Source organism: Colletotrichum fructicola (assembly GCF_000319635.2).
Source record: "Colletotrichum fructicola Nara gc5 chromosome Unknown KSG_Nara_v1_contig01, whole genome shotgun sequence".
In the NCBI taxonomy this organism is placed as follows: Eukaryota; Fungi; Ascomycota; class Sordariomycetes; order Glomerellales; family Glomerellaceae; genus Colletotrichum; species Colletotrichum fructicola.
The window spans coordinates 2,873,155-2,896,849 of record NW_027094051.1 but is presented as its reverse complement, the minus strand read 5'-3'; the positions used below and the strand labels follow the sequence as shown (position 1 = coordinate 2,896,849).

The window sequence follows — 23,695 nt, the reverse complement described above, 5'->3', positions numbered from 1 at the left end:
TCCACGCAGTCACGTTGTTTGAAATGTGGCAATGCGAATAATCGCGCGCGATAGCGAGCTATGGTCGTGAAGTCATGGACTTGGGCCTCTGCATCGAAAGGGACCCAGTTCCACCCGCACCTCGGCAATGGGGTTCGGGAAGCACCGCAGAACCAGTACGCAATGCGAAAAGCTCCAACGAGGCCAATTGCGTTCAATTGAGAGACAGAAACGCAGAGAAAAGAGTTGCGACAACTCCAGAGCAACTCTTCAGAGGCATAGTTCAAGTGCGCAACGTGTATCGCAACCCCGAGTTTTGCGGATAAACATAATTCTTCAATGGCCGCTGATCCAGGAGGGCTAAGCTTTCGTCCGGTCGCACTGATGATAGGTACCCCGGATTGGATCTTCGGAATTTGACGGGACTTCATGCATGTGAAGGTGTGGCTTTCCTGGAGTGTGGCTAGTGTGGCTTCGGCTCCTCGGCGGATGTCCAGCTTAGGTTCGTATGGAGACGGAGGGATAATCACGAATCAAGACAGAGTGATTGGCTGAATCGCTTGTGGAATCCTTTCCTCGCAAACCTCTCGACAGGTCGTACCCAGTAACCTTTTCCCACCCAAGTTGTTGACATCGACTGGAGGCAGCACCTCGTTCTGGAGACCGATCCCCAATTGAAGGTACGTGTGCAGTTATGGCAATAGCAGGTTTTAGGGGACTTCTCTCTTACTAACCCATCGCCCGCAGGCCTGATCTCTCTCTTCCGACAACGGTTAGTTCCGACCATTCCCTTCCACGTATCCATCCACCCGCACAGCATCCTCGGTCGTCAACGTCGTCTGCCACCCCCACGACCTGAGTATTCAGGACCACGAATACGCCAACAACTCGACACAACAATACTGAGACTCGACAATAGTGTTTATAGCAAATATGGCCTCCTCAATGGCGCTGAGGAGATTTGCTGCCGCCAGACCTGCTGTAAGCATTCCCTCTGTTCTGTGGCAACCTTCGACAGAATCCATGGCGGGCTTCGAGAAACAACCTCGCTGACAATCCTCAGTTCTCGCAGGCGCGCGCATTCTCCACGACTAGATCCGCCGCGCGGGTCTTCGCGAACCAGCCCCTCCGTGCGAAGGAGGCTTCTCCCTACGTCAGCAACAAATACCCCGTTATCGACCACGAGTACGATGCCATTGTCGTCGGTGCCGGTGGTGCTGGCCTCCGTGCCGCCTTCGGTCTCGCTGAGGCTGGCTTCAACACTGCTTGTATCTCCAAGCTTTTCCCCACCAGATCCCACACCGTCGCTGCTCAGGGTGGTATCAACGCCGCTCTGGGCAACATGCACGAGGACGACTGGAGGTGGCATATGTACGACACCGTCAAGGGTTCAGATTGGCTCGGTGACCAGGATGCTATTCACTACATGACCCGTGAGGCTCCTGCCTCCATTGTCGAGCTTGAGAACTACGGCTGCCCCTTCTCCAGAACCGAGGACGGCAAGATGTGAGTGCCATTCAAGGCCTAGCTGTGAGATGCTTCTTGCTAACAGCCTTACGCCACAGCTACCAGCGTGCTTTCGGTGGTCAGTCTCAGAAGTTCGGAAAGGGTGGACAGGCCTACCGCTGCTGCGCCGCCGAGGACCGTACCGGACATGCCCTTCTGCACACTCTCTACGGCCAGTCTCTCCGCCACAACACCAACTACTTCATCGAGTACTTCGCCCTCGACCTGATCATGCAGGACGGCGAGTGCCGCGGTGTCCTCGCCTACAACCAGGAAGACGGCACCCTGCACCGTTTCCTCGCGAACCACACTGTCCTGGCTACCGGTGGCTACGGACGTGCCTACTTCTCTTGCACCTCCGCTCACACCTGCACTGGTGACGGTATGGCCATGGTTGCCCGTGCCGGTCTGCCCAACCAGGATCTCGAGTTCGTCCAGTTCCACCCTACCGGTATCTACGGCGCTGGCTGCTTGATCACTGAGGGTGCTCGTGGTGAGGGTGGTTACCTCCTCAACTCCGAGGGCGAGCGTTTCATGGAGCGTTACGCGCCCACCGCCAAGGATCTTGCCTCTCGTGACGTCGTTTCCCGTTCCATGACCATGGAGATTCGCGATGGCCGTGGTGTTGGCGAGGACAAGGACCACATTTTCCTGCAGCTCAGCCACTTGCCCGCCGAGGTTCTCCACGAGCGTCTGCCCGGTATCTCTGAGACCGCCGGTATCTTCGCCGGTGTCGACGTTCGCACCCAGCCCATTCCCGTCTTGCCCACCGTCCACTACAACATGGGTGGTATCCCCACGAAGTACACCGGTGAGGTTATCACCGTTGACGAGAACGGCAAGGACAAGGTCGTCCCCGGTCTGTTCGCCTGCGGTGAGGCCGCCTGTGTCTCTGTCCACGGTGCTAACCGTCTCGGTGCCAACTCCCTGCTCGACCTTGTCGTCTTCGGTCGTGCCGTCTCCCACACCATCCGCGACAAGTTCTCTCCCGGCACTAAGCACAAGCCCCTTGCGGCTGATGCTGGTGCTGAGCACATTGAGGTTCTTGACAAGGTTCGCACGTCTGAGGGCCCCAGGACCACCGCCGATGTTCGTCTTTCTATGCAGAAGGCTATGCAGACTGAGGTTTCCGTTTTCAGAACACAGGAGTCGCTGGATGAGGGTGTTCGCAAGATGGTTGAGATTGACGCTCAGTTCCCCGAGGTCGGCATCAAGGACCGCAGCATGATCTGGAACTCCGATCTTGTTGAGACCCTTGAGCTCCGCAACCTGCTGACTTGCGCGTAAGTAACATTTTTGTTTAAATTGGTCACACTTGACGCTAATAACTTAACAGCATTCAAACCGCCACTTCTGCCGCCGCTCGCAAGGAGTCTCGTGGAGCCCATGCGCGCGAGGATTTCCCCGAGCGTGACGACAAGGAATGGATGAAGCACACCCTCTCTTTCCAGAAGCAGCCCCACGGCAAGGTCGACCTGAGCTACCGTGGTGTTATCGCCAACACCCTTGACGAGAACGAGTGCAAGGCCGTCCCTCCTTTCAAGCGTGTGTACTAAACCATCAATGTTACGATAGACCAGGTGTCGGGTGTTTTGGGAGGCGCGCAACGGGAATGTCGGAACAGCAGAGGATGAAGAGAAAGAAGACTTGGGAGAGGAGGCGAATCATAATACCACGATAATTTTCAGTTAATGATCGTGGGAGAAGCCGCGTGGGGGATAAGTTACCTACCCTTTTTGGAATATGCTGTATGGGTTTGGTACATGCACCGCAGGCTTTCGGGCTTTGGCTCTGGAGTTAAAAACGTGTAAAGTAGGAGGAGAAATTCATTTTGTTCAAAGAGAAACCTGAATCGGTTCAAACTTGACTGTCCCTTGCCATTCGAAATTGACGACTTGGATATTTATCTCCTGTCCCTGATGACTGACGGTGTTCATGGTGTTCATGGGGCAAAACAACTTCGTCACAATCTGTTCTTGTTGTCACGACCACCCCCGCATTGCTGGCCGTTCTCATCACGCGGCGTCGAGGTTTTTGGCTCAGCCAAGAATGTGCCAACCTATTTAGCTTCAACCGTTCCTTACTTTATTCAAACAGGCACGCCATGCGCCATCACGGTCAAATGCACCAAATGGGTATACAGGTAAGACATTACGCGAATCGAGACGGCAGTTCACAACAGCAATATATCATTGCGGTCTACTAGCAAGAAAGATACACTTCATTTTCCTTCCTTGTATTCTTTTGTTTCATCAACATTTTCCTCTCAACCATTTTCAAGGGGTGGGATCGGCAGTGAAGTACGGAAGAGAGTAGGTCTGATCAGGCTCGCTGGTGAAGTAGGGCAGAGAATACGTCTGGTCGGGCGCGGACGTGGACTTCGAGCAGGGAGGCGCGGTGTAGGACGGCCAGGGGCGGCAGTCAGAGTGGCATCTTTGGGAAGTAATGTTAGCCGTCTACAACATTCTCTTGTGAAATGGATCGACAATAGGAAAAGAGAGGGAGAGACTTACCCGCCGTACCACTGACCACACTCGTTGACGTAGTCTATGCAAACGGTGCGCTTGCTGCATGAGTCCGTGATGATGGTCGGCGGCTTGACCGGGGTGACCGAGATGCTGGGAGGCGCAGTAGGGCGAGGCGAAGGCTTGCCCGGGATCTTGGTGATGGACTTTGTCGGCTTCGTGGGCTTCGGGCAGGGAGGCATCGTGGGCGCCGTGTCCGGCTTGCAGGCATCGTAGCAGCTATCATTCGACATCAGCAAAGGATCGTTGGCAGCAGCGATAGGGAAAGATGGCTTACCCTCCCCAGCGCACGGTGGGACAGGCGGGGTTGATTCCGTCGATGCAGATGTTCTGGGGGCAGCCGGCCTTGCCCGGCTGGATCTGAGGGGCCGCAGCGACGAAGCCAGCGACGCTCAGAGCGGCTGCGATAAGTTGAGTCGACGAGTGCATCTTGACTTGGTGTAAGTCGTAGAAGAGTTCTTTAATCTGCAGATGTTGAGTTGTATAGTGAAGAGCGGATTGTGGTTTTGTGCTGGATTACACAAAAACTTTCCATCGGTCAGGCCGGACAACCGGGTTCCTATATAACCTCACGGCCTGCGCAGCTAGGTCGCACGTACACCCGCGCCGGCTTGCCCAACAGCCGGCTGGGATAGTTTCCAAGACGGGAAGACGGAGGCTAGCGGGAGCGTGTTTGTGACTGTCTCGGCCGCAGGGGAGGAGTGAACCGCCATTGCCCTGCCCCACGAGATATGCGCCCTGGTTGCCAGTGCACAAGGCACATCGCCAGATGAGTTTGCTTCCATGCCCGCCAAGCACAGTCTACCTTGCTTCGGTGTAGGTGCCAAGAGACGCGGAAGCATGCCAAATGTGAGAATAGCTTACACAGGGCCACGATGTAGGGGAGGAAGGGAGCGCATGCGGATGGTGGTCGAAAGTAGCGTGCGCCGCATGTGCAGGTGGACAGAGCGGTGGATGGTGTCGACGATCAGCGATTGGTGATGAGGTCAAGGTCTCAGTTCTCGGCTGTTTTCGAGCAGTCTGGTCTCAGACTGCCCTACCAGAAGGGGTATTCAGGGCTGTTGCAAAAGGCAAGGGGGAAGTCGAGTGGGCACCGCGGGGAGTTACACTAGCACAGCTCCTTTGTTCGTGATACCCAGTTGTGGACTCGAGCGATGTCCAACTGATGTAAGGATACCATCAACGGTCTTCAGCTCGTTCCAGGTTGTAAAATTCTTGACGAGAACCCATTATTGAAAAGCGACGGACAAAACTCCGCCCGGGTTGGCCTGAAAGTGGCTCTCCAAATGTAAGCCCGGGCTGAGAGGCTTTCGTGATGTTGCCCAGCACCATGCAACATGCCCGTATGTGGCTGGTCCATCGCCTATACGGGGGAGTCAAGATAACCGTATCCAGAAGCTTTCCGCTCCCGCCAAGGCGCTTGTTTCGAGGGAGCGGCGACCTGGACCCCTGCCGGCGAACGGTACGGGCGGACTGATATGGGGATCATCTTCGAAATCGACGTCGAGGTTGGATTCGGTTGAGAGACTCGAGCGGTTCTTCGGCCCGTCTGAACAGTTCTTCCACGAGTTTCGAACAGGTCTAGGAATGCAAATTCTGACACTAAGTTGCGGTATGTTCCATCGACTGCGGAAAGCCGTTCACTAGTAGTAGGCTATCACGAATCCTTGGGACTGTGTGATATGGACTCGGGAAGCGTGGAGCTAGCCATGGAAGCCAACTCAAGATCGCACAACTGCTCCCACCGGCTGGAAGGAATGCCACCGGAAGCTTGGAAGGGTTCGTATCTGCGACAGGACTCGGGCGTTTGGTCGCTGACGGTTGAATGACATCAGCCCAATGACATTCAGCAGGGCATTTGTGGATGAGTGGACGCACGAGAGGGGAAGAAATGAAGGGATGTCTCGTTGTACGAGCGACGCTCGTTCGGGACCCCTGGTGCAGCCGAGAGGGAAAGGCAAAGGTCCGCAACGTGCAAGGGGCTATGAATAGCATCCGATCATCAACTGCCTGACTTGCTTCCTCTCCTCCCGATTGGGGCATTCATATCCAAGACATGGAAGAACCTTACCTTACCTACAAACCCTCTTGCTACGGCTGTCTCTCCTTCCCGCTGTCAGCTAAGCCAAGATTGTGACTGTGGCATTTGCGGGGGATCATCGACATGGAAGGCGCATACCTCGGTGATATTTGAGACATGCGGCGCTGGGAAAACCTTGGTCAGCTCGAAGGTTCATCGTCACCTTGAATTGCTCCGTCTTACCTTACTCTCTTCTTTTGCTTCCCTTTTGCTTCTTCCGCACTCCGAGCCGAATGTATGCGCTGCCTCAGAGACATTACTTTACCTTCCAAGCGCCCGCAACATTCCTCGAATGTGCCTATTCGGACGTCAGCTCAAGGCTGGGCAAGACATACGAGCGAGGCGCCCTACCCTTTCCCATCAACGCTCGCAACGAACGTGGAAGGCTCTGTCGATCATTGACAGATCCTACCACGAGTCGCGAGCTCGTCGATCCGGCGCGAGCTGACCTGTTGACTCTCAAACCGTCCCTACCTGATCGGGACTACTATCATCAATTGGCCGGTGATCATCGATCGAGCGGAGATGGCAGATCATCAGGAACTCCTATTTTTAGAAGAAGAGAAAACTTCGTTGCAACCGCCCAGATAAAAATAAAAGGATCAGCATGAAGAGATGAAAGAACCTCATCGGGACAGATCCAGCCAGAGACAGCAATCCTCGCTTGAAAGATATCACGATGCCGGATCTGGGAAGTATCTCGTGCAGCACCATCATAGATGCAAATCACCCATCGCAGTGGAACCCTTGACAAGCCCGGAGGAATCCAAGCCAGCCTTGGCGGGAGATAGCCAAGGTCAGACAGCGTCAAAATCAGGGCAATTCCTTCGACAGGTGTGGTCAGCTCGCAGCTTGTTACACAAGAAGCCAACGGTTCGTTTGTATCCTATGCCCACGTCGTCAGCTGCGTCATGCTGGGCATCACAGAGAACCCCATCTCATGTTTCAAGCGGGGGCACACGCTCCCCTGTTACTCAAGAACCGGTTGTGCTCACCGGTTCGTCGGTTACTGATCCACGTCCTTCGCATGGTCCGTTGAACCAGGACACTGGCCATGTATCTGGCGCGGGAACGAATCATTTCATCAAAGTGACTACTCAAGTTTGTATTTTTGGTTTTACTCCTAAACGACGCCGGTGCTGGTATCAATCAATGCTGTTCATAAAGTAGGCACCACGTAAGGTATGCAAAAGAGAACAGACCCCTACAGCTTATTTCTTCTCCTCAAGGTATGCCTTCCATCCCACACTCTGCAGCTTGGCTGCCTTTTGCTCCACCTCGGTAGACATGTTGCTCATGTACTGAGCCATCTTCTGCTGGTACTCGAGGCTGGAAGAGCCAAGGATTTTAACAGCCAGCAGCGCGGCGTTTGTTGAGTTGTTGATGCCAACGGTGGCAACAGGGCAACCGCGGGGCATCTGCACGATGCTGAGCAAGCTGTCGTGACCGTCCAGGTGGGTGGCCTTGACGGGAACACCGATGACCGGCACCGTAGTTTCAGATGCCAGCATACCGGGCAGGTGAGCAGCACCGCCAGCTAGGTTTCACGTTAGCAATGTGATCTTTGGAAATTAATAGGCAAAACATACCTGCTGCGATCAGGACTTTGATACCACGCTGGGCAGCAGTCTTGCCGAGCTCTACCATGCGGTGGGGAGTGCGGTGTGCAGAGGTAATATCGAGGTCGTAAGGAACCTCGAATTTCTCGAGGATCTCGAAAGCCCCTTGAAGGACCTTGAGGTCGGAATCAGAGCCCATAGTCACAACCACAAGAGGCTTGTCTGAGTTCCGCGAGCTGATCTTCTTGGCCTTGATAGGAGACTGCTGGAGACGAGGCTGCCCGGACGAGGCGTCGATGCGAGCCTCGCGCATATAGTTCACCTCGTTGATCAGGGGCGCAGCCAGCTGCTCCAGGTTCACGCCATGTTCGTAGGACGTGACGGTGATGTGGCCGATCTTACGGGCCGGCTTAGAAGACTTGCCGTACAGGTGGAGGAAGATGTCCATCTTGTCGTCGTAAAGGGACGTGGTGAGATCAACAAGCTCCTCGTGAGAGTCTTCACGCGCGCCGCCCAAGATGTTCAGCATGATGGCACTAGAAACACGGGGCTGAAGCTTGATGGACCGCGGGAGCATGTCCAAGATGGAGTAGAGTTGCGCCTTGTACTGGGACATGTAGGGCACAGCCTCAATGGTGTAGTGGCCAGAGTTGTGAGGACGAGGGGCAACCTCGTTAACGGTGATGGTGCCTATCAGATGTCAATTCAAGATCACAATCATGGCGGCGTTGGAAACTCACCATCCTTCAGGAGGAACATCTCAACAGCAAAGACACCCCTTCCCTTCAGCGTCTTGACGACGTCGCCAGCAACCTGGCGGGCCTTCTCACAAACATCAAGAGGGACTCTGCGAGGAGGGTAATACACCTTAGTGCAGATGCTCTCCTCGTGAATCGTCTCGACAGCCGGATAGGTGTGGACCTTCCTCAGCTCGCCGTCTTCGTCCTCGGTGCGGACAACCATGACGGCAAGCTCCATGTCGAAAGGAACCCACTTCTCGGCGTAAAGCGACAGCTTACCCATCGCCTGAATAGCTGCCTCGTAGTCCTGAACGCCATTGACCTTGAAGTTGCCGCGGCCATCGTAAGAACCCTTGCGGGCCTTCAGCATGAAGGGGAAGCCGAAGCTCTTGTAAGCAGCCGACAGGCTCTCCGGGATGGCGGGGCTGGACTCGATGGCCATCTGCGGTGCAATGGGAAGGCCGGCTCTGGAAAAATGCTCCTTCTGGAGGAACTTGTCCTGGATGAGGCGCAGAGTCTGCCAGTGAGGGTGGACTGGGACCTTCTTGACGGTGCCAGGAGCAGTGATAACGCCGCGGGTTGCGATCTCCTCGAGGACCTCGGTGTTGACATGCTCAATCTCGACAGTGATGACATCGCACATGGCCGCGAGCTCCCTAATCTTTGCGGGGTCCTTGAAGGAGCCGGTGACATGGCGGCTGTTCTGGTTAGCCATCTTCGCAGGGCAATTGGCTTCGTCGAGGATGGCGATATCAATGCCGAGAGGCCCCGCGGCCTCGCACAGCATCCGGCCAAGCTGGCCGCCTCCAAGGAGGCCGATGGTAGGCTTCTTGACCATGTTGGAAGGCGTGAGGGCGGATTTGGTGTAAGTGCGAAGGAGATTGGAACCAGAACGGATGCGATGGTTCAAGAACAAAAATGGTGGAGAGGTGGTTCCCGAGGGAAGAAACGACTCATCAATCCCGCATAAACAGGGCGGATGGAGCAAAGTTTTGAGTCGAAGTTTAGAGATTTTGACCTTTTCGGGCAGGCGGTGAAAAAACACCCCGCCGTTATCGTCGCTGTAGAGCCCCACCCCCACTATGACAAGCCTACAGGGTGAACGGCAGACGCCACAGGGCCCCCCTGCTCCACCAAAAAATGCCATTGACATGCCCGCGCTTTAGACGCTGTAATTCTTCGACCTCAGCCCCCCCTGCCCGCCTGCCCGTGAGACTCACTCTCATCGCCCCTCCAGATTGAGATTTTGAACAGCCACCACCACGCCGCATGTGTGGGAAGCCGGAATCATGGCGGCAGAATTGTACGATGGGACGATTTCCGACAGGATACAGTGAGTGAAAACGCCAAGCTGTGCTCTCGTTTTGTGTTGTTCCCCAGCTGGCTCACCTGCATGAATCATCTAGTCCTCTCAAAATCTTCGATGCAGCCAAGAGCCAGGACAGGTTTCTCAATGTCTCTGCGCCCATGGTGAGATACAGCAAGGTAAGATTCTCGGAAAGTTGCTCTGCCGTGAGAGAAATGAAAATGATCTCACAATCTATTAGCTTGCCTTTCGTCAAACGGTCCATGAATATGGAACCGACCTGTGCTGGACGCCCATGATCCTGTCCAAGGAGTTCAACCGCAACAACTTTGCGCGCGACAGCGGTTCGTCATTCACCATTCCCAACTGAACCGGCTCAGAAGTTGACGAGTTTCAATAAAGACCTCACAATCTCAACCCAGGGCGTCCAGCCCCCCACGATAGTCCAGTTCGGCTCAAACAGCCCCATAGAGCTCGCCCGCTCATCGTCCCTAGCCGCCCCCTATGTGAACGGCGTCGACCTCAACTGCGGCTGCCCCCAGTCCTGGGCCTGCGCCGAGACTCTCGGTGCCGCGCTCATGGAGAAGCGCGAGCTTGTCCGCGACATGGTCATCGAGACGCGACAGCGTCTGGCGAACGACGGCTGGCACGTAGGCAAGGAGCGTGATATCGATAGTCCCAAGGGGCGCAGTGTCAGCGTCAAGATCAGGGTCCACAAGGACTTGAGGAGGACGATGGACTTCATCGACACCGTCATCGGCAACCTCCACGATCGTAACATTGACTTCCTCACTATTCATCCCCGTACGCGCCACACGGCCTCCAGCACCCCTATCAACACAGAGTCGCTAGGTATCCTGCTGGAAAAGTATGGAGACACCCTCCCGATCCTTCTCTCTGGCGATGTCTTTTCCATGGCTACACTGTCGCTATCTACCGTTTCAAAGACAGTATCGGAGTCAAATGAGCAGGTTGCCAACGGCCTCACACCTTTCACTCCAAGCGGAACCAAACTCGCGGGTCTCATGTCCGCCCGTGGCATCCTTGCCAACCCGGCCATGTATGCGGGTTACGAAGCCTGCCCCTGGGAGGCCGTCGAGTCCTTCATGCGTCATGTCATCCGTGCCCCTATTCCCGTGAAGCTGGTGCAGCATCACCTCCACGAGATGGTTGGCCCAGGCATGGGTCCAGACAAGAAAGCGCTGCTTGACAAGCAGGAGAGGGCTGCACTGCAGAGACTGGATAGCATGATAGACGTGATAGACTTCATGGACGACGCAATCAACCGCAAGACAGGTAGGACAGACGGGTTGCGACGTGAACCTGTAGACAGTTCAAAATTATCTATACCATGACGACTTGATCGTATTCCGCAAAGATTTCATCCAGTGCATGTATTAGCTGCACTATCGAGGTATCGTGCTATCTGAAGCAGCGCTTGCGTCATGAGCTCTCAGGTTCCTGCCCTCCTGAACGCCGTGCCCTCGGTGCTTTCTAGGTTCCAGACGTGAGCCAGATTGCTCGAATGCAAGGCCGCCTAAAACGGGATCCATGTGATATACTAGGGTGATGCCGCACCCATGGTTAATTGCCTTTCGACCGCCAGTCCGCATGCCGTGAAGATCGATGGACCTCCCAAACGCCGGGTCCCTAAATAATTACAATATTCAAATTGATGATCCTCATTCTGCCCCGGTATTTTAATCCAGGACCTCTCCCTCATCCTCATCTGATAGTCTCGCGCGCTTCTGGTCCCGACCCTCAGAGTCTGACTCAACCTCCTTCCTCTTGCCTGGAGATACGGCGCCGTTACCATTCGCTCTTTCCGGCTCCTTGAGAGTAGCCTGTGATCCAGATTCGGTATTGGTGACATCATCACGGCCATTGATGCGAGCCCTGGGACTTTGCGTTCCCCTGTCAAGTTCGAAGGGCGTACCTGCCGTTGATGAAAGCGCATCCTGGCTCATGGGGTCTCTCGGCTGTCTCGTGTTCTCCAGGTCGAAGGCCGGCGAAGGCAGAGATGGGTTCTGCTTCCTAAGCGGGTTCTCCGTGTAGAATTGTTGCATGATATCAATCGCGCGAGTGCATTTCCTCTCGTTGCCCTTCAGGGCCTTCCACCATGGTTCGCCGTTGACGTCTTCAATCTTATTCTTAGTATGCACACTGGCAAAGAATATGGCGCAGATGGCTACATCGCGAGCCTCAAGCAGGAGAGGGATCGAGGTGAGGCAGGCGTCGTTGCACCAGGCCCATGCCGACTGGCGCAAGTGCTTATTGTGGACAATGTCGAGCTGGCCCAGCAGTTCGAATAGCCGCTGATAGGGATTGTCGACCATGAGGTCAAAAGTAAGCAGCTCCAGCATAAGTTCTTCGTATGCCAGGATGCTGTCCCTCCAGCGCCAGTATTCCTTGCTCATTTCATCAATCATGAGCTTCGGGTTCTTCTGCGCGACTTTTGCAACGGTAATGATGATTTCTTTCGTTTTACGGCAATTCTCTTCTGTCTTGTTCGCAAGGAAGAGAGCTGTAGCAGCAATGTTCTGTTCGACCGAGTCTGTTAGTTCTGGTTCGGCTTGGGCTTTCTGAGTTCCTCGCTTGGATCTGGGAAGGGACGTCTGCGTCTGACACTCGTCAGACCCGAGCTGGATCGTAACGGAAGCAAAGGGAGCAGCGGAAATATCTCACATAATGGTGAATGCCGCCCTTCTCCTCAACCATACTGTATCGCATATAGAATCGATGGAAGAAGACGCCCGCAACCCAAAGAGTGATCTGGGGCAGATCGAGCAGGACGCCGGCTTGGTAGATGAAGTTAACACCTTTTGCGCGTCGAAGTCGTTCTTCCGCCGGGGAAATTCCATCCAAAACGCTCGGCGTGCTCAGTGCCTCGTCGTTAGTGAAGTACCACTGATTGGGTGGGGGCCCAGACGGGCTTTGCGCCCTTGAGCGCTGTGGCGATCGCGCATCTCGTTGTGAAAGCGGTCGAGGCGGTGAGGTTCGCGAAGAGTGTGTCGGGGGAGATGGAACAGCTGGCGGAACGTCCAGGCGACGCGCAGGAGATCTCGACTGCCGATCTGGCCGCGGAGGACCTGGAGGGAGAGTAGGCGGCTGGTAGGCCTCTCTTGACGGCCGATAGCGATCGATGCTGGCCATCGCCGCGGTTGTGCTAAGGTGATTTTGTTTCGGCGATTGGCGTTGTGCAAAAAGATAAATTGGTCATGGGAAGGTGGCGCGCGCTGTCGCAAAGTTCGAGATGGAGTTGGATGATGCAGTACCTTGGCCTTGCAGGAGTAGTGGATTTTGGGTCCTGTTTGAGTCGCGTTATCTAATCGCGAATTTGACTTCCACGTGACCTTGGGTAGCCATTTAAGACCCTTGACTTGGCCCGTGCATTGCTGTCGCAGTGGCTCTCTTAGTCCAGTTTAAGAACCTGCGGTCACTGAAGCTCCTTGCCTTTATTTTGATGCATGGGTATCTCGTTATTCTATTGGGCCTCTATTTTCGCAACCTGCCGGGTGGCCTGTCTAGATTCCCTCGCCGTCATTGCGACCCCAGAGCTTCACCGTCCGGTCATGCCCTCCACTGACAATCCACTTTCCGTCTCTGCTCACGTCCACACTGGAAACCGGACCGGCATGTCCACTAAGAGTCTGGATGACTCCCCAGTTGTCCGCCGAGAAGATCTTGACCTTGGCATCAAATCCACCAGATACGAAAAATGTGCCGGCCTTCTTGGGCTGCTGCGCACCGCTCTCGTCAACCCCCGGTGGATGCCCATCAATCGGGTCGTCCGTTCCCTTGAACCACCTGAGATCAGACACGGCCTTTGTGTGAGCTCCCAGGTTTGCCGTCCTCTGAACCTTCCGAACGTCCCAACACTTGACCCAGCCGTCTGCCGATCCTGACAGCACTCGGTGTCCATCCGATCCCCAGTCGAGGGCGTATATCGGTTGGATGTGCTCGTCCAGAATCATGACTGTCCGTCCTGATCGCAAGTCCCAGATGCGACCAATGCTGTCCAGGCCGGCGCTGGCCAAAAGGGAGCCATCCGCGTTGAAGCTCACTGCATAAACACCTCTCGAATGACCTTCTTGGAGCAACAGCTCCGCGGTGGTCTCCACGTCCCAGAGTCTCCATGTCGTGTCGTCTGAGGCAGATGCCACATACCTTCCAGAGGGATGGAACTCGACACGGGAGACGCGAGCACTATGACCAGAGAGCGTCGACAGCGGTGTGTCCTGTTCGAGTCCCCACAGATGCACCACACCTTCGGCTCCTCCAGACGCGAGATTGACAGTGCTGGGAGACACATTGGATTCGGGCAGCGTAGAGCCCGGATACCATGAGAGACCGCTGATCTTGTTGGTATGTCCTCGCAGGTTCATCTTCTGCTCCAGGCTGGGCACCTCGATGAGTTTCAGACCTCCTCCCCAGTTGCCCACCGCGACAATCTCTCCATTGGGTGATAACCTCGTCATGCTGACATTTCGGTCGCCAGCTGTTTGACTGCCCTGAAGCTCGAAGCCCTCCAACTTCTCCTTAATCTGTTTTCGGAACTTGACGTGCGTGCGCAAGGGGATTGTCGACTCTGCTTTTTGAAACTGGACTCGTCTCCTCGCTCTGGGGAGCGAGTATTTAACGATATCGATACGTGCTTGTAACAGTGCTGGGCCTCCCGGGGTATAGAATTCTTCGTCTTGGTCATCCGCGTCTTCGTCTCCAGCCTCCTGCATCTCGACATCGACATCGTCCATCTCCTTTTGAATAGCAAGTAGGTTCCTCAAACGGTCTCGTCGTTCAGGCTTGCCCTCTCCGAATAGTGTTATGGGTTCGCCCAGCTCTCTGAGCCTCGCGCGCACTCGGTTGTCGTCGGTAGGCACCGCGATGCTAGCGGCCAGCTTTTTCCTCTCCATCTGCGCCAGAACGGCGGAGGCTTTCTCAGGCGCCACGCCGGACGCCGCAGAAGGGATCTCGTAGTCATGGTCGACGGGAATGTCCTCGAGCGCGATTCCTCTGTCCTCGTCCATGGCCTCCTCCACATAGGCCTGTCGCGACGGATGCATCATCTTGGGCGGAACGGGGGCTGTCGCGGCCCCAGGAATCAGCTGCGAAAATAGGTAGAGTATCAAATAAGGACAGAAATTCGAAGAACGAGAAGTTGAGCGAACGAAATAACTGCGGCCAATGGCAGCCTGAGGGTGGTCGTCTCTGGGTGGTGATAGGTAGCTGGTTGCCTTCCAAGGTCGAGCTTCATGCAAAGGTTACAGTCGCGCCAGCTGCACTGGAAAATTTCTGATTAGGTAAGCTGACAGGTCGCGTTTGGGCAAGCAACGGATATCAACGGGAGTGGGGCCGGCTTGTACTCCTTCATGTTCACTTCACTCCAGCTCAACGATTGTCCTTGTACAAGTGCAGACCAGGACATCGAAGTCATCTCAAAATTTCCTCAAACCCCTTGGAATTCTAGATATTACACAGCTCACAGCCGAGCTCTGGGAGTACCACTCACAATTCCGCCCTCTGCAACATGACCAAGGGCTGCTGCATTCATCACCGTAGCCAGACGCTCCATGGCCATCTCATCAATCTGATGATGCAGCACAACCCTCTTCCCGTCGAGCTTGATTCCGTTCCTTTTCCCGAGATCATTCCATTCCTTGAATTCTATGTTGCAGCTCTTGAGATCCAACCAGGCCATGTTGGTCTCGACAGGCTTTAGTAACCTCCCCCCTCTCTCTATCCACATCCTCCCAACCCTCTCTGCTAGAACATGACTAGTCCTCAAGACCCTCTTGGTATCTCTGCCTCCCAACCCAAAGTTCTCGACAACCGCCTGCCGAGCTGCCGCAGCCAGAACACCAGCCTGTCTCATGCCACCTCCAATGCTCTTCCGGACTCGTTTCAGTCTCTGGATCAACTCGGACGGGCCCAGCACCATGGCACCCATAGGAGCACCGAGGTTTTTGCTAAAATCGAGCGTCAAGACGTCACAACACTTTCCAAAGTCGTCCAACGCGCCCGCACCTGCTGATACAGCCTCCCAGAGACGAGCTCCATCCATGTGAACGGCAACCTCATGCGTTGAAGCCCACGCTTTGATTCTCTGTAACTCCGCCAGGGGTATAACCACCCCGGAACTGGTGTTCTCGATGCTGACGACCCGCGTGGGGCATTTGTGTACATCGGCCGTCAGGACAGCATGCTTCTTGACGTCCTCGATGGTAAGGTAAAGACCATTCAGAGGACGGATCGCTTGAACCATCGCACCCGACAAGTGCGCTACGCCACCGGCCTCCCAATGTATGATGTGCGCGCTGGCGTCGGCAAGGACGGCATGCGGCGGTTGGTGCAGGAGTGAGCGGATGGCAAGCTGGTTCGCCATGGTACCCGAGAGGACGAAAGCCGCGCTTTCGTGGCCACATGTCTTGGCCATTTCCTCCTCGAAGTTTTTCGTTGTTGAATCCTCACCGTAAACATCGTCGTGGAGGGTCGTGCGAGCGATGGCCAAGAGCATGCCTTGGGATGGAGTCGTGACCACGTCGCCTACAATGACAGCGTAAGAACCGGGTCAAATGCCCCCTCCTCGGTTGGACTCCGGCTGGGACTTACTTCGGAAATCGAAGGCCGCGCCTGTTTGCGCGGGCGAGCCCCAAAGCACTGGGTTTTCCTCGTCGCTCGGCATGGCTTTGGGCCTAGACTTGAAATGCTCTCGCAGACGTACGATTCTGGACGACAGATACAACAACTGAACCAGGGGCTAGTCGACAAGTCGATACTGCATATCTCAAGTTCACAGTCACAGTTGAGATCGGCCTCCCTTCTTTGAGGGTCACACTAGGTAAATAAACTCCTCCACCATTCGCGATATCCGGCTCGGGCCGGGGTATTCATCACACCGCCGTCAGCACATAACACAGGCAGACTTACAATAATCTCAACACCGATCACCTCCCTCGTTCAGTGACCTATCAACTCGCCAACAAACACACCTTAGCTGAATAATCCTCCAGGAAGACAGGGGGAGGCTTAGCTCCCGAAAAGGCTCAATTCGCGAGATAGATCTACCCAAAACGGCGTTGTCACGCTAGCCTCCAGGCTCGGACTCGACTCTGGCCTGGTCCGTGTAGATCGCAAGAACGGCCAGGAGGTTGTGGCCCGATTGGACGGCAGACCCAGCGGCCAGCATCGTAAGTGCTTATGGCAGATGTAACCATCAAAGGTCTCACATGCAGCATGCAATCCTTTCAATAGCCTCAAAAATGAACAATGGGAAGAGGCGCGAGAATGCTCGAGTCCAGTACTGGTATTCCGATGGGTTGCCATACTCTAGATCCGAGGCGGTTTCGTTTTCTAAGCGAGCTGGAAAGCTGGATTCTGGTTTAGGACGGTACATGCGAGTGAGATGTCTGTCTGGGGTGAATGGTGCTCTCTGGGTGTGGCCTCGTCAGTAGCTGATGCGGGAACCCATCTTAGATAATTCAAGAAGGGCCTTGATATCCTTCTGCTAAAGCCAGCGTGTATGTTCTTCTCTGGTCGACTTCTCGTGATCTTTCATACTCTTTGTCGCTCTGTGATGCCATCCAGGCCTTTGTTTCAACCGTCTACCGGGGAAGATGGCCATTATCGAGGCCTCCAGCTCTGAAGAGCTCGTTGTCGAGAAGAGCAAGCTTGCCGTCCGGGAAACCGACGAATCCGCCGTTCTAGCACGCTACGGTGTCGAGAGACAAACCGACGGACTCATCAATTGGAAACGAGACTGCAAGACGCATCCCCGGAATTGGCCTCTCTCCAGAAAGGCGTTCGACACCGTGATCATCATCTTCTTTGAATTCTATACGTAAGGCTGTCCGTTATTATATGCACCACAGTATAGCCCAGTCTAACATCGGTCAGCACCGTCATAAGCACAACCGGAGTATGTCACGTCCAAATCTTGCCCCGTCATAAGCAGAAGCGGCCCGCAGATCGGCAGGATCCGACGGCGTAGCAATATGCCCTGAAGCAGAATCCACCGCTATATGCTTAATTCTCTGCACTGGAGCGCGATGTTTTCATTTCCAAAAGCCAGCGGGTTCGAAGCGGGATAGGAATCCAGTTAGAGACATGCTAAACTTATTCCTGCACAGGCCGTGGCGGCTGCTGAAGCTGGGCCAGAGTATGGACTCAGTCGCCAAGCATCATTGGTTGGCTTCACCCTCATGTAAGTCTGAGAGGCCTCGTGCAGCGCGCTGGTAAACTCATGAGAAACAGGTATCAGCTTGGCCAAGCCGTCGCAGGCTTCTTGATACCTCCATTCTCGGAGCTCTACGGCCGTCGGATCCCCTACCTCGTATCCTGCGCCGCATTCTGCTTTTCCTGCCTCCTCACGGGCGTATCGCATTCACCCTCTGCAGTCTACGTTGGCCGCTTCATCGCAGGCCTCGCATCCGCCGTCCCGTCCGTGGTCATCGCCGGCAGCGTGGAGGACATGTTCAACACCAAGCGCCGGGTCTGGATCATCGTCCTGTGGAACGCCGGGGCCGTAATCGGGTTGTGCATGGGGCCCGTCTACGCCGCTTACATCTCCGACGCCCTCGGCTGGCGGTGGATCTTCAACAGCGCGGCCATCGTCACCGGAGTTCTTTCCGTTGCACTCCTCGGGATCAAGGAGAGCAGGCCCAGCCTGTTGCTAGGCCGCATAATCCGAGATATCAGGAAAGAGACCGAGGTCCAGGAGTTGAGCTGGCACAACCCGGACGAGGCGCCCGACTGGAGAGCTCTGGTGCAGATCAGCGTCGTCAGGCCGGCGAGGATATTGCTCACTGAGCCTCTGGTCATCATGGTCGCCCTCATCTCGGCGTCGTCCTGGAGCATGATCTATCTGTTCACGGAGGCGCTCACGATAGTCTACGTCTCACTCGGCTTTACCAGGACGCAAGCCTCACTGCCGTTCCTGGCCATCGCCGTGGGGGTTCTCTTCACCTTTCTGCCTCGCCTTTGGGATATGAAGGTCGTTCGGGACTGTCAGCGCAAGCAAGTCCCCGTCCAACCGTGAGATTCCGCATCGATTTCAGTCATTGACGAGGGGAAAAACAAGCTGACTGTTTCGTCCAGGGAAGACAAGATCATGGGCTTCGCCTTCGCAGCACCCGCCCAGGCCATCGGACTGGCATGGTTCGCGTGGACCATCCCGCCTCTCGTCGGAGGCGTCCACTGGATCGTGCCCACGATGTCACTTGTTCTCGTCGGATTCGCCGCCAATGAGACGAGCCACACGCTGAGCGGGTACCTCGCGGATTCCTACCTGCTGTACTCGGCGTCGGCTTTCTCGGGGCTGGCCCTGGTGAGGGCGGTCGCGTCGGGTCTGATGCCGCTCGTGGCCCACGAGATGTACGGCGCATTGAATGCCAACTATGCCGGGACGGTTCTTGCGGGACTGGCGGCTGTGTTCTGCATAACGCCGTGGATCTTCTTCCGGTTCAGCAAGCGGTTGAGACAGAGGAGCCCCTTTGCGAGGTTTAGTCTCGAGACGCATTACAGAACGAACGTCGAGGCGAACTGAGCTTCCGGTGTAATTATGCAAAAGTGCATAAAGAGACCAAAAAAAAGTGACGGCATTTGGGAGAGTTGTAGTTTGGTTGCTTATTTAATCGGCCATGTGACTCTGGAGAAGCGTTCGTCTTCCAAGTTTCAACAGGGTTGATAGCGGGAAATCACAGCAGCTTATTCAGTGGGAACCAGTGGAGAAGTTTGTGTTCGTGGTGGTTGCTTTGTTGCTGCGACGAACATGTGTTTGTGTGTGATGTGATGGATGCTGTTTGCATTTCTTGCACTTTCAGCTGAATCCTGGATCCGCCTCATTTAGAGAGCTGGATCCTGCGAGGCCAAACATTTTCGATGCAACACGCTGAGAGAAGCTGAGTCGCAAGAATTCAGGTTGCATCTATTGGCAGTGAGGAACGCTTTGGCGGAGTCCGGACCACGCCCTTTGCGCGACCTGACTAAGACTGGACGGCATCTCATCTCGGGCCAGTGTCGCATCTCGCATTCCCATGTTTCTGAAGCGTCGCTGTCTCCGAGACATGCCTCAAACTCTCATTTCTTCTCTCCTCGATGCGCGCCTCGGGGGCTCCTTTGTTCAGACGGTCTTGCGCGCCAGCAAACATTCCCGACGGCCTTGTTGGTGTTTCCTCCTGTTTTCCCCCTTGAGGTGCCTTAATGGGCGGGCAGGGCAGGGAGATGGCAGCGCATAAAAATAGCAAATTTCAGGCAAAATTAGCGGCCGCGGACGCTATTATGTACAGGTTTGTATGAACAAGACCGTTGTCAGACCACCCAGGCACGGGGCACCCCACAAGTCGGTGACAATCCGCGGACGTCATCATCCTCGTCGAGCCCCTTCTTCGCTCCCAATTTCCGCACCTTTTAGAGGGGGGCCAGGCAAGGCGAGGCCCGGTTTTTCGAAGGATTCCTGACCAGCCTCCACAACCGGGTAACGCAACGGTCAGGTGGTGGTGTTTGTGTGTGCCTCTTGCAAAGCCTCCAACAACAGAGCACCACAAGACCGCAGGCCAGTGGTCCCCTTGACTGTCACATCAGGCATGCAGCGATTCACAGATTGGGACCTTCCCGCTCCGCTGACGCCGTCCACCGCTTTCGGCAATAGCAGTGGAGGGTGACATGCTGATCCCCGCTGCTACCCGGCCATGAATACAGATGAGGCAGGCAGGTATTTGAGATGGATAGGCAGGTACCTGAGGCCTGGAGTGCATCGACAGGCGGCAGAGGTGAGACTGCAGAAGGGGCTGGTAGCGAATTAAATTGGTGGCATTTAGATGCAAGCAGGAACAAGCCTGAAATGTCAAAGCCCCGCGGCGCTGGGAAAAAAAACCAAAGAAAAAAAGGAAAAAAAGAAACCCAGAATACATGTTTGGGCTGAGTCGAGCAGGGCAAGAAGGTGCTAGCCCCTGCGCCTGCCGCGCCTGCCCAATGACAAGGCCCGAAATTGAAGACCCAGCGCGGGTGGTGCCCGAGTATTTTGGCTTCCGCACGCCAATCCTCCCCTCTAAGCCGCCCATGTGAAGGGCGAAAAGTCACTCGCCGGCTGACTGGACCTGTCGTGGTTGGTTGGCTTCCGTGCGGGAACCACCTGGGCAGGTACCTGATTACAGGGGAAGCGCCGCAGGACAGGGTACTTTGTCTGCAGTGGTGGCCTGTCCCGTCCCATTCTCCCCTCCAGACCCCAGGCTCGGGTAAGGAAAGGCCTGGACGGGCAGCATGGGCGGGCGGGCAAGGCGGGCTGAATTTTCTTGAATTCATCCCGCCAGGCCCTGTTTCGACTTTCCTCCTTTCCCTTTTCCTCCCTTCAACACCACCATTTTGGTGAAGACAACCATTTCCCACATTCACCACACTTACCCAGAAACCGACCGCCACCCAATGCATAATAAGAAAGATTCTTACGACAACTACTGCTCATTCTTCCGCCGTCAGATGCGATATCCGAGCCACAAGAAGACCCAGCGAAACTACGGATCCGAGCCGCGCGCTGATCCCGAGCGACGACGAGGCACGCTCCTTGTGCTTCCCATTTAAACAACCCACGAAAGTGAAGACCACCGCCAGTTTCGGGCGCGAGCGGAGAGCCCCCGCGCGCCCCTCGTTTACGGGCAATATTCACTACTACAAGGAGCGACCTCCATAAAAAACCCTCAAAACCACCGGAACCATGATTGCCAAGGCGACGCCCGCACTCAACACGGTGCGCGGCTTCCAAAACACCCCCGTCACCTCCGGCGACGAGGACGACGAATATGGTGTCGGCGCCGTCTGCGCTACTCCCCCTCTCTCCGTCAAGTCGAAGCGCGCCGCTCGCCCCGGCCGCATCGACGACGTCGTCAGCGCCAACTGCAGCCCCATCATGCGCGGCGCCTCTTCCCCGGCCGTGTCCGGCATCGCCAAGCTCCGCATGCAGATGGAGCCCCTCAGCCTCGACACCTCCTCTCGCACAAGCACCATGAGCACCGTTGTCACTCGCAACGGCCACGGCGAGAACGGCTTGGGCATCCGCAGCGCTGCCATGAGCCGCACCGGAAGCAACGACGGGACCCAGAGTGAGGCCGGCAGCGAGCGCTCTGAGAGCGGCTCCACGAGCTATGAGATCAACTTGACGCACGACTATGTCGACGAGAGCGTGCGCGAGCGCACCGGCAACATCATTCCCATCGAGGGCGGCAACGCGCCTGCGCGCAAGATGACGGCTGGCGACTTTGAGCCTCTGCGCTGCCTGGGCAAGGGCACGTATGGAACTGTGCTGTTGGTCAAGCAGCGCAACACTGGGCGTCTCTACGCCCAGAAGCAGTTCAAGAAGGCGTCCCTGACGGTGCACAAGAAGCTCATTGAACAGACTAAGACGGAGCGTCAAATCCTCGAGTCGGTCAACCGACACCCCTTTGTCGTCAACCTGTACTACGCCTTCCAGGACCATGAGAAGCTGTACTTGATCCTCGAGTACGGACAGGGCGGCGAGCTTTTCACGCATCTCAACATGGAAAAGATGTTCGCCGAACCCGTCGCGGCCTTCTACATGGCGGAGATGCTTCTGGCCATCTCCTACCTGCACAGCAGCCTTGGCGTTGTCTACCGCGACCTGAAGCCGGAGAACTGCCTGCTAGATGCCGAGGGTCATCTGCTGCTTACCGACTTTGGTCTGTCCAAGGTTGCCGTCGACCCCTCTGAGGATCACTGCAACTCCATGCTTGGCACCGTGGAGTACATGGCTCCCGAGGTGATTAATGGGCAGAAGTACGGCAAGGCCGTCGACTGGTGGTCCTTTGGCGCGCTTGGCTTTGATCTGATGACGGGCAACCCGCCGTTCCGCGGCGGAAACCACGCTAAGATCCAGCAGAACATTGTCAAGCAGAAGCTCGTCATGCCTTACTTCCTCAGCCCGGATGCGAAGGATCTCTTGACGCGCCTCCTCAAGAAGGACCCCAAGAAGCGCCTGGGCGCCAACATGCCCAAGGACCTGCAGATCATGAAGGGCCACCGCTTCTTCCGCAAGATCGACTGGAAGAAGCTTGCCGCCAGAGAGGTCGAGCCCCCTATCCAGCCGTTGATCACCGACCCGGAGCTGGCCGAGAACTTTGCGCCCGAGTTCACCGACCTGTCGCTGAGCCCTGTGGTGACCTCCAAGGACCACTGGAGCGCGTTGTCGGGTAAGGAGGATGACCCGTTCGGAGGCTTCAGCTACGTCGCGTCGAGCAGCTTGCTAGAGAGTCACGCGTTTAGATTCACTACAGAGGTCTAGAGAGAGAGAGACAGAGACCTAGACAAGATGGGCAGCACAGAGCAATGGCGTTTTCTCTTTTGGTGCGAGAATATACTTGTGCGCAGTGTTAGGATGGGAAAAGTTTGAGCAAACGACCGCGGCACAGACCGGTCAGCATGGAATTATTTGAGCCGACGCCCTCTTTTGATTTAAATGCAGAGCCCCCGACCTTACAACCCGATTCGGCAGTGTGTATAATTCGAGGAAGGGGGTGTCTTTCGTCGAGAGCATCTCGAGACGTTTAAACTCGGGGAATAGTCCGTCTAATCACGGGCATTAGATCAGTTGCTATTCAGTTCAGTATCGTCATGGGAAATATATACGAGCTTTTGACTTTTCTTATGGTGAAAACCAGGCTTTTCCTCATGCGCAAAATTGTTAAAGTCCTCCTTTGCTTCCATGGCCCCAATCACCCCTTTTCTTGTGGGCGATCCGTAGGTTCCATGACCCCGATGCTGGCTAGGGACTTCATTCAGGGCAGATCTGATGTCAACGAGGGGGAGTCTCTCCACGAACCGTCGGCTCCGGCAAACGGGCCAGCGAAGCGGCGGTCTTGCATAAGAAACACATCTGGCCCAACTCTGTTCATCCTTCAACGGGACTCGGCTCACCGCGTCGGTGTCACGAAGCCACGGTTTGCTTGACGTGGAGATGAACGACTGAGAGGAACCGCGGCCCACGGCATCCGCGG

General features: G+C 55.6%; 10 protein-coding genes across 10 annotated transcripts; 4 read left to right on the top strand and 6 right to left on the bottom strand.

Moving 5' to 3' along the window:
* Window positions 1–1,321: 1,321 nt before the first annotated feature.
* Window positions 1,322–3,041, top strand: CGGC5_v000835 (putative succinate dehydrogenase [ubiquinone] flavoprotein subunit; the record flags this gene model as incomplete). The annotated part of the gene is made up of 3 exons (XM_032020106.1): window positions 1,322–1,485; window positions 1,545–2,768; window positions 2,822–3,041. The coding sequence occupies 3 exons, from the start codon at window positions 1,322–1,324 to the stop codon at window positions 3,039–3,041; spliced, it is 1,608 nt and encodes a 535-aa protein (XP_031882941.1).
* Window positions 3,042–3,761: 720 nt separating this feature from the next.
* Window positions 3,762–4,439, bottom strand: CGGC5_v000834 (uncharacterized protein; the record flags this gene model as incomplete). Its single annotated transcript, XM_032020107.1, has 3 exons — window positions 3,762–3,918; window positions 3,999–4,229; window positions 4,288–4,439. 3 exons carry the CDS (start codon window positions 4,437–4,439, stop codon window positions 3,762–3,764), a joined length of 540 nt encoding a protein of 179 aa, XP_031882911.1.
* Window positions 4,440–6,101: 1,662 nt separating this feature from the next.
* Window positions 6,102–6,451, bottom strand: CGGC5_v000833 (uncharacterized protein; the record flags this gene model as incomplete). The annotated part of the gene is made up of 3 exons (XM_066150724.1): window positions 6,102–6,215; window positions 6,279–6,388; window positions 6,442–6,451. 3 exons carry the CDS (start codon window positions 6,449–6,451, stop codon window positions 6,102–6,104), a joined length of 234 nt encoding a protein of 77 aa, XP_066009920.1.
* An 850-nt stretch (window positions 6,452–7,301) lies between these two features.
* ADE2 (phosphoribosylaminoimidazole carboxylase) lies at window positions 7,302–9,227 on the bottom strand (the record flags this gene model as incomplete). The annotated part of the gene is made up of 3 exons (XM_032020109.1): window positions 7,302–7,627; window positions 7,680–8,339; window positions 8,390–9,227. 3 exons carry the CDS (start codon window positions 9,225–9,227, stop codon window positions 7,302–7,304), a joined length of 1,824 nt encoding a protein of 607 aa, XP_031882825.1.
* Window positions 9,228–9,678: 451 nt separating this feature from the next.
* Window positions 9,679–11,096, top strand: DUS4L (tRNA-dihydrouridine(20a/20b) synthase [NAD(P)+]-like; the record flags this gene model as incomplete). The annotated part of the gene is made up of 5 exons (XM_032020110.1): window positions 9,679–9,722; window positions 9,796–9,874; window positions 9,937–10,039; window positions 10,098–10,991; window positions 11,074–11,096. The coding sequence occupies 5 exons, from the start codon at window positions 9,679–9,681 to the stop codon at window positions 11,094–11,096; spliced, it is 1,143 nt and encodes a 380-aa protein (XP_031882824.1).
* A 299-nt stretch (window positions 11,097–11,395) lies between these two features.
* pch1 (Cyclin pch1) lies at window positions 11,396–12,848 on the bottom strand (the record flags this gene model as incomplete). Its single annotated transcript, XM_032020111.1, has 2 exons — window positions 11,396–12,235; window positions 12,381–12,848. The coding sequence occupies 2 exons, from the start codon at window positions 12,846–12,848 to the stop codon at window positions 11,396–11,398; spliced, it is 1,308 nt and encodes a 435-aa protein (XP_031882898.1).
* A 371-nt stretch (window positions 12,849–13,219) lies between these two features.
* On the bottom strand, window positions 13,220–14,761 carry CGGC5_v000829 (putative WD repeat-containing protein; the record flags this gene model as incomplete). The annotated part of the gene is made up of 1 exon (XM_032020112.1): window positions 13,220–14,761. One exon carries the CDS (start codon window positions 14,759–14,761, stop codon window positions 13,220–13,222), a length of 1,542 nt encoding a protein of 513 aa, XP_031882823.1.
* A 413-nt stretch (window positions 14,762–15,174) lies between these two features.
* On the bottom strand, window positions 15,175–16,377 carry TOXG (Alanine racemase TOXG; the record flags this gene model as incomplete). The annotated part of the gene is made up of 2 exons (XM_032020113.1): window positions 15,175–16,238; window positions 16,305–16,377. The coding sequence occupies 2 exons, from the start codon at window positions 16,375–16,377 to the stop codon at window positions 15,175–15,177; spliced, it is 1,137 nt and encodes a 378-aa protein (XP_031882931.1).
* Window positions 16,378–17,308: 931 nt separating this feature from the next.
* Window positions 17,309–19,236, top strand: CGGC5_v000827 (putative transporter; the record flags this gene model as incomplete). The annotated part of the gene is made up of 5 exons (XM_032020115.1): window positions 17,309–17,532; window positions 17,589–17,610; window positions 17,822–17,895; window positions 17,946–18,725; window positions 18,789–19,236. 5 exons carry the CDS (start codon window positions 17,309–17,311, stop codon window positions 19,234–19,236), a joined length of 1,548 nt encoding a protein of 515 aa, XP_031882827.1.
* Window positions 19,237–21,402: 2,166 nt separating this feature from the next.
* Window positions 21,403–22,983, top strand: psk1 (Serine/threonine-protein kinase psk1; the record flags this gene model as incomplete). Its single annotated transcript, XM_032020116.1, has 1 exon — window positions 21,403–22,983. One exon carries the CDS (start codon window positions 21,403–21,405, stop codon window positions 22,981–22,983), a length of 1,581 nt encoding a protein of 526 aa, XP_031882826.1.
* Between the last annotated feature and the right edge of the window lie 712 nt (window positions 22,984–23,695).